Here is an 8,479-nt window from a genome sequence, read left to right as displayed (position 1 = left end):
ACAATAAATCAAAAAATTAGCCGGGAGTGGTAGCACGCGCCTGTAGTTCCAGCTACTTGGTAGGCTGAGGCAGAAGGATCACCGGAGCCCAGCAGGTCGAGGCTGTGGCCGGGAGCGGCCGCTGCATTCCAGTCTGGGCGACGGAGTGAGACTCCAACTCAAAAAAAAAAAAAGAGAAATGAGGTCTTGTCTAGTTGTCCAGGCTGGTCTCAAACTCCTGGACTCAGGCAATCCTTTAGCCTCTGACTCCCAAAGTGCTAGGATTACAGGCATGAGCCACCGTGCCTGGCCTCCACTGCATTTTTATGGTGAGAATAATGAATGTTCTTTTAAGAAGAAGAGGATCCTTCATTTCATATGAACTACAAGCATACTTCTCCTGTGGATTCAGCTTGAACCATTCTGAATCTTGCATTAGGGGTTGCAAGTGGGAAGAGACAGGTTTCTTGATGAAGTGTTGCTCAAGAACATCTATGTCAGATCGCTCAGTCCTCAAGTCTCCTCTATCTTCTGAGATAATTCTAGGCTCCAGTTTGATCAGTTCATTCTCTTTCTGCAGTTTCTTGATCCGGGCCCTCTCTGCCTCTATGAGCACATACAGCATCTCTGCCCTTCAATGTTTTGTTCTGAAATTCAGTTCTTATTTGATCGCCCACCCTTCTGCTTGCCAGCTTTAGACTGCCAATCACCCTGCACCCTAAATCCAGTATGAGACCATTTTCTGTTGAACTCTTTAGGATGGGAATCTGTGGTTAGTCTGGGTTTATTTATAGGGCAGGCTGATGGCAACACAAATGAAGACTAACAACTTTTATGTGTCATCCCTGGTCTAATGTGAGTTTACTGTGAGGTCGTATTTAAGCCCCTGAGGATGCCTGGCACTTCATTTCTGTGCCTTTTATATCATTTATAGTTAAAGGTATAGGCTTCAGAGTCTGACAGGGCTAACTGTGAATTATAATTCCACCATTTCCTAATTGTGTGACTCAGGGCAAGTCATTTTACTTCTATGTCAGATTTTTCCTCTACAAAATGAAGATATAAGACCAAAATCTGCCTCTCAAGGTTGTAAAGAACAAAACTGAATTAGATAGAAAAAGCTTGGCAAGTTCTCAATAAAAAAGAACAGTAGTAGCCGGGCTCGGTGGCTCAGCCTGTAATCCCGCGCCTTTGGGAGGCTGAGGTGAGTGGATTGCCTGAGCCCGCGGGTTCGAGACCCGCCTGGGCAGCGAGACCTCATCTCTACAATAAATCAAAAAATCAGCTGGGCGTGGTAGTGCATGCCTGTAATTCCGGCCACTTGGAAGGCTGAGGCGGAAGGATCGCTGGAGCCCAGCAGGTTGAGGCTGCGGTGGCCGGGAGCGGCCACTGCACTCCAGTCTGGGTGACAGAGTGAGACTCCAACTCAAAAAAAAAAAGAACAGTAGTTATCTGTTGTTCATAGGTCAAATCCCTGACTATAGTCTTTCTGGTCTACTCTGTCATGATGATTTTTACCTTCCTCTAAACACTTAACATTTTTAAATTCTGCAACTCACTTGAAAATAATCATTGTTTGCCCTGTGATATTTGTAGTTATATGTCACTTTTAACATTTTTAGGCTTATAAAGGATGGTAACTATATTTTATATCTACAACTATAATGATGTGTCTATGCTATTGAAGAGGATCTGATATCAAATAATCAGTCTCACTGACCTCTTAGGCACTGTCTTACTTGCCTATGTATACCTCTTTTTGAGATGGAATAGGTGCTCAGTAAATACTTTATATTTTGTTCCTTTTCTGCATTAGAATAGTTATTCAACTCACAGTGGATATGTGCTGAATGTTAGTTATTTTAAAAAGGGAATGCTGGGGAGGGTGGAAGGCTAGTTTCAATGTCCATTTTCAAGGCAGACAGACACACAGGTAAGTGAGAATAAAAACTGCCTACTATCATCAGTTCAGTAACAGATCTCCTTGTAAGGCAGACAAAATGACAATGACAGGCAAAGTTCACAGTTAAATAACGGTGCTTGTCACTTCAACAGCTCACTGAGAGTTCTAATCCCTTCACTGTGGTGTTCTATTATTGCAGAGAAGGACAGAGGGGATCCTCTCCCAAAGAAAGACCACAGCTTGTGTCCTTCAGAGGAGAAAATAATGACGGCTCCAGAACGTTGATATGGAGAAACTTAGCACAGTTAACAGGGTGGGTAGTGGTGGGAAGGCTGAAAGGAAACCAGAAAGATCAACTAGAAGCTGTGCCTTCAGGAAAAGTTTCTGCTTAGATAATAAGTTATAGGTGAATGAAAATAGCAATATTTTCTAAAGATAGTTATCCTCATGTTTAATAAAAGACTAGGGAAATGTCAGTTGTCCATTTAAGGGACGACGATTTAGAGTTGCATACTTGGAAGGCGGGAGAGGAGGTAGGCAGTACCGAACTGAAAGCCATATTCGACCTATGCCTTATGAAATCCTACGTGAGGAGCTCCCTTGAGTACTGCCTGTCCCTTTCATCCGGCAGGAGCCGATGGAAGGGGAAGCCCCCAAGTTATTCTGTTCCATCACCCACAAAGTTCTGAGCCCCTTCCCAAGTGTTCCGCTTCATCCAGCTTCCTTTCGTCCCCTGGGGCTAAGCATATCTCCTCACTTCCGGTCCCTTTAGAAGCCAACTCGGCCGGGAGCGGTGGCTCACACCTGTAATTCCAGCACTTTGGGAGGCAAAGGCGAAAGGATTGCCTGAGCCCACGGGTTAGAGACCAGCTTGGGCAACTTGGCGAGACCTCGTCTCTACATCAAAAAATATGCCGGGCGTGGTGTCAGGCGCCTGTTGTCTCAGCTACTCAGGAGGTTGAGATGGAAGGATCGCCTGAGCCCAGCAGGTCGGGGCTGCGGTGACCGTGAGCGTGGCACTACAGCCTGGGCGACAGCGGGACTCTGACTCAAAAATACATACATAAACAAACAAATACATACATACGTACATACATACATACATGAAAAAAGAAGCCAACTCACCTTTTCCAATCTCCCTGAACTGCCCCCAAAGCAAGCGAGGCACGTTGGGCTCCGCAGAGAGCCCACGTTCAACCATCTGAAACCAAAGAACACTAAAAGTGGAAGTTCCAAAATGCTTAGCTTTGTTTATATCCACTGCGCAGCCGTAGAAGGACAATACCGGATCAGGAACGACGGGAGTTGTAGTTCTGTAACGCGAAGACGCCGGTTTGTGGTAGTTAACACAGTTTTCAGGCGGACTCCCTCCGCGACTGGATCCCTAGAGGATGTGAGACAACGAAAATAAATAATCCTGATTGGGCGCTAGTGGTGGAATTATATGGAAGCGCAGCACCAGCTTTCTTTCTTTTATTTTTTTGAGTTGGAGTCTCACTCTGTCGCCCAGACTGGAGTGCCGTGGCCGCTCCCGGCCACCGCAGCCTCGCTGCTGGGCTCCGGCGAACCTTCCGCCTCAGCCTTCCAAGTAGCTGGAACTACAGGGGTGCGCTACCACGCCCGGCTAATCTTTTTTTTTTTTTTTTTTTTTGATTTATTGTGGAGATGAGGTCTCGCCAAGTTGCCCAGGCGGGCCTCGAACCCGCGGGCACAGCCAATCCGCTCACCTCGGCCTCCCAAAACGCTGGGATTACAGGCTGAGCCACCGAGCCCGGCCAGCACCAGCTTTCTTACTCGACGTCTCAGTACCAGGGTGAAATGCGGGGCCTCCATCGCCCTCCAAAGAGGTCTACCGCAATGATCTCAAGATGAGGTTCGCGCTTGATTATGTCGTCACAGCCAATCGTGAGCCCGAATGCATGACGCTCCAGCCCGCCAGGCGCTCGCTGCCCGCCGCCGGCGCTCACGAAATTGGCTTACCCTTCTCGCCTGTGCCAGAAAAAGATCAAGTCCCACAGTACCCGAAGCTGGCTGGGGATTTCGGTCGTTTGGGCTCCTTGGTCGTAGAGGGAGGAGGCATTCGTGGAAGGAGGGGGTGGGTTATATGCGCGTAGGTCCTGAGACAGAATAGAAATGACCCCTGGGTGGGGAGCGGGGAAAACCTCCTCTCTCTTTTGTTGATAAACTTCTCATTCGTTTCGCAGCCCTCGACCGTAAGTCTGCCATGGACCTTGCCAGTACCTGCTCCAGTTTTCAGTCGGACTTAGATTTCTGTCCAGATTGCGGCTCGATCCTACCTCTGCCCGGGGCTCAGGATATGGTCACCTGTATTCGCTGTGGCTTCAACATCAACGTTCGGGGTGAGGGGCTTGTACTCAGTAGCCCTGGCTTAGGACCCTGGGTCAGAAGCTTAGGAGACCTCGAGATCGGTTAGATGGGGAAAGGGACCCTAGAGTGGAGATCAGGTACTTGTACATTTGGTCGGGGAAGGAAACCTGAAGGGAAAGATGTAAGGGTTTCCTGATCTAATCAGGGGGTAGAGGAGAGGTTTCACGAGTGTCAGCTTCCCCTGCTTGTCTCCACAACCAGTTCTTTCTTTCCTGTGCAGACTTCGAGGGGAAGGTTGTGAAAACTTCATTTGTATTCCATAAGCTGGGGACGGCCATGCCTAAGTCTGTGGAGGAAGGGCCTGAGTTCCAAGGGCCTGTGGTAAGTTGATGAGATCAAGGACTGGCTCCATAAGGTGAGTGGGAAAGAATTGGAGGAGTGATTGCAGAGATAAGTTTTGTATTCAATTCCAAGAAGGAAGAGGAGTGTGATAACCGGATTCCTGTGAAAAGTAAGGGGATATGCAGGCCTCTCTAACCCACTGGTTTCTTTTCAGATTGACAGGCGCTGCTCTAGATGTGGCCATGAGGGAATGGCATACCACACCAGACAGATGCGTTCAGCAGATGAGGGGCAGACTGTCTTCTACACCTGTACCAACTGCAAGTACGTAGCCTTTCACCTTCCTCTACCCTTCTTAGTCTGTTTGCTATTAATAACTAAACAAATCCAGTGACTTATTTTTGGTACTAAACAGTTGTTTCCTTTGCTCCCATCCCTCATTTCTTTGTACTTCTGGTAATGAGATTTGTGCTCATTTTATATTTTTAAAAATTACACTTTTTTTGATGTTTTTATAACCAGTGAAATAAGCTTTTAAGATACTTAAAGGGAAATGAAAAAACACATAAGACAGGTATTGCTTAGTGGTCCACATTTTATGCTGGAATCTTCAACTGCATTCAGGGTAGCTTTACTTTGGAGAGAATTAGTCATGTATGAATTAGAGAACATGAGCTCTGAATGGTTTTTAGACTTTTGTTTTTGATGTTCTGTAATTCCACTATAGTATATCAAAATGGGTTTTCTTTTATTCTGTTTGTTGGACTTTCTGAAACTGAGAATGGATTTTTTTTTCATCAACCTTGGAAAATGATCAGCCATTATCTCATTTAACATTGCCTTTGCTTCATGTTCTCAACTCTCACATTCTAGAGCTCTAATTAGTTATTTATTAGACCTCTTCTATCCTTATTTCTCTCACCCTGTCTTTCCGCCACCCACATTTTCTGCCTTTAATTTCTTTCTTTTTCTTTTCTTTTCTTTTTTTTTTGTGTTGGCATTTCACTGTGTCACCCAGGCTGGAGTGCAATGGCACACTGATGGCCACCGCAGCCTTGACCTGCTGGACTCAGGCGATCCTTCCACCTCAGCCTTCCAAGTAACTAGAACCACAGGTGTGCGCCACAACACCCGCCTCATTTTTTAATGTATTGTTAGAAACAGAGACAGGGTCTCACCAAGTTGCCTAGGCTGGTCTCAAACCCCTGGACTCTGGCATTCCCAAAGTGTTGGGATTACAGGCCTGAGCTACTGTGCCTGGCTTCAATTTATTTAAGGATTATTACTTTTTTTTTTTTGAGTTAGGGTCTCACTCTGTTGCCCAGGCTGAAGTGCAGTGGCATGGTCACATCTCACCATAGCCTCAACCTCCAGGGCTCAAGTGATCCTCCTGCCTCAGCCTGCTGAGTAACTGGGATTACAGGTGTATAACATCATGCCTGGCTAATTTTTTAATTTTTTTGTAGAGACATGTTGCCTGGGCTGGTCTTGAAATCCTGGGCTCGGATTACTGCTACTTCTTCATGTTATTATTATTTTGAGTTCACTTAATTACTTTTCAAATCTCCTCAATCTGTGTTTTAATAATCCTCAATTCCAGCCAGGCGCTGTGACTCAGCCTGTAATCCCAGCACTTTGGGAGTCTGAGGCAAATGAATTGCCTGAGCCCGCGGGTTCATCTCTACAATAAATAAAAAATTAGCCGGGTGTGGTAGAGTGCGCCTGTAGTTCCAGCTACTTGGAAGGCTGAGGCAGAAGGATCACCGGAGCCCATCAGGTGGACACTGGGGTGGCCAGGAGTATGCCAATGCACTCTGGCCTGGGCAACAGAGTGATACTCCAACTCAAAAAAAATAAATGAAATAAAATAACAAAGAAAAAATAATCCTCTGTTCCTTAATCATATTTTTAAGTTGTTCTTTTTATTCTGTAAATGTATACTAAAAATATTAGGCTGAGCTGGTCTCGGTGGCTCAGCCTGTAATCCTGCGCTTCAGGAGGCTGAGGTGAGTGAATTGCCTGAGCCTGTGGGTTCGAGACCCGCCTGGGCAACTTGGCGAGACCTCATCTCTACAATAAATCAAAAAATTATCTGGGCGTGGTAGCCCGCGCCTGTAGTTCCAGCTACTTGGAAGGCTGAGGCAGAAGGATCGCCGGAGCCAAGCAGGTCGAGGCTGCAGTGGCCGGGAGCGGCCATTGCACTCTAGTCTGGGTGACAGAGTGAGATTCCAACTCAAAAAACAAAAAAAAATTAGGCTGGATGCAGTGGTTTACGTCTGTAATCTCGACACTTTGGGAGGCTAAAGAGGGAAGATAGTTTGAGTCCAGAAACTGGGATTACAGCAAGCTGTGATTACATCACTGCACTCCATTCTGGGCAATATATGAGACTGCATCTCAATAAATCAATAATAAATAAATACACATTAAACATGGTTGTTGTATTCTCTGTCTGACATTCTGACATCTACAGATTTTGTGTCTGATGCTGCTGTCTTTTGTTTCTGCTGACTCAGGGTGTTTTTTTCTTTGTTTTGTGAATATTTTAATGTAAACTTGGGGCTTTAGAACCTGAACTGTGGGAATTCTTTGAAGTCTGGGATAAATGTTATATTATCAGCATCTGTGTTTCCTTTTTTGCATGCCTTGAGGCACTACCAATCTGAAATTACTGTAAATAAATTCTTGCTGGGTGCGATGGCTCACGCCTGTAATCCCAGCACTTTAAGAGATGGAAGTAAGAGGATTGCCTGAGCCCAGGGTTTCAAGACCAACCTGGGCAACTTGGTGAGACCTCATCTCTACAATAAATCATAAAATTAGCTGGGTGTGGTGGCACACGCCTTTATTTTCAGCTACTTGGAAGGCTGAGGAGGAAGGATCACCTGAGCCCAGCAGGTTGCGTCTGCAGTGGCTGTGAGCATGCCATTGTGCTCCAGCCTGGGCAACAGATTGAGACTCCAATCAAATAAATAAATAAACAAACAAATAAATAAATAAATAAAATTGGCTTCAGGTTTTTTGGAGCAGACAGGTAGGATGAATTTAAGCTGCAAGTCCACATAAGAACCGGCTTATCGTCAGAAATGTTTTTCTCCCTCTACCTATTGAGACAGTTAATTCCTCCTCTACAGTTGAATTCTTTTTTTCTTGTTCACTTTTACAAAGAAGGATAGCCGTTTAGGAGTCCCAGATTTATGCAGGGGATCTCCGATCAGACAGTACTGATTTTGTCTCTGTCTTTCTATCCTCTCTGTGACTGTCAAAACAGTATTAAGGGCAGTGTAGTATAGCAGAGGCTTCCATTTTTTTCTCAGCTGCCTGGATTTCTACTTACACATCACTTTTAATGAGTATGAAGATCGACTTTCTTGCCATCTCATCAATGGATTAAAAGTATTTATAGTCAGTTATATCTTTCAAGGATATTTTTTCCCAGACTGTGGCTTGCCTTTTTTTTTTTTTTTTTGAGTTGGCCTTTCACTCTGTCACCCAGGCTGGAGTGCAGTGGCACACTCACGGCCACTGCAGCCTCGATCTGCTGGGCTCAGGTGTTCCTTCTGCCTCAACCTTCCAAGTAGTTGGACCTATAGGCCTGCGCTACCATACCTGGCTAATTTTTTGATTTATTGTAGAGATGAGGTCTCGCCAAGTTGCCCGGGCTGGTCTCAGACCACTGGGCTCAGGCAATCCTCTCACCTTAGCCTCCCAAGTGCTGGGATTACAGGCTTGAGCCACTGCACCAGGCTTTTTTTTTTTTTTTTGTAAGCAGAAGTTTTTATAAGGCCCAGTATATCATTTTTTTTCTTTTATGGCTAGTGGTCTTTGGGTCCTAAGAAATCTTTGCATACTGCTGGTTATATTTCATTTTATATATATATATATATATATATATATATATATATATATATATATATTTTTTTGTAT

General features: G+C 45.2%; 2 protein-coding genes across 2 annotated transcripts in view; one reads left to right on the top strand and one right to left on the bottom strand.

The window, feature by feature from the left end:
- Nucleotides 1–3,022, bottom strand: part of LOC103277072 (putative uncharacterized protein ZNRD1-AS1) — a 5,044-nt gene extending 2,022 nt beyond the window's left edge. The window contains exon 1 of the mRNA XM_021707265.1: nt 3,008–3,022. The gene's annotated coding sequence lies outside the window, so the exon portion shown is untranslated. The remainder of the gene's footprint in view (nt 1–3,007) is intronic.
- An 858-nt stretch (nt 3,023–3,880) lies between these two features.
- ZNRD1 (zinc ribbon domain containing 1) overlaps nt 3,881–8,479 on the top strand; it is a 5,327-nt gene continuing 728 nt past the window's right edge. The window contains exons 1-4 of the mRNA XM_008074508.1: nt 3,881–3,977; nt 4,087–4,242; nt 4,491–4,591; nt 4,767–4,876. Coding sequence (XP_008072699.1) covers nt 4,107–4,242; nt 4,491–4,591; nt 4,767–4,876 — 347 coding nt within the window. The 5' untranslated portion in view covers nt 3,881–3,977; nt 4,087–4,106. The remainder of the gene's footprint in view (nt 3,978–4,086; nt 4,243–4,490; nt 4,592–4,766; nt 4,877–8,479) is intronic.

Source organism: Carlito syrichta, unplaced genomic scaffold (genome assembly GCF_000164805.1).
Source record: "Carlito syrichta isolate Samal-C Ts95f unplaced genomic scaffold, Tarsius_syrichta-2.0.1 Scaffold316474, whole genome shotgun sequence".
NCBI lineage: Eukaryota > Metazoa > Chordata > Mammalia > Primates > Tarsiidae > Carlito > Carlito syrichta.
Note: the sequence above shows the minus strand (reverse complement) of the source record. Positions and strands in the feature narration are given on the sequence as shown.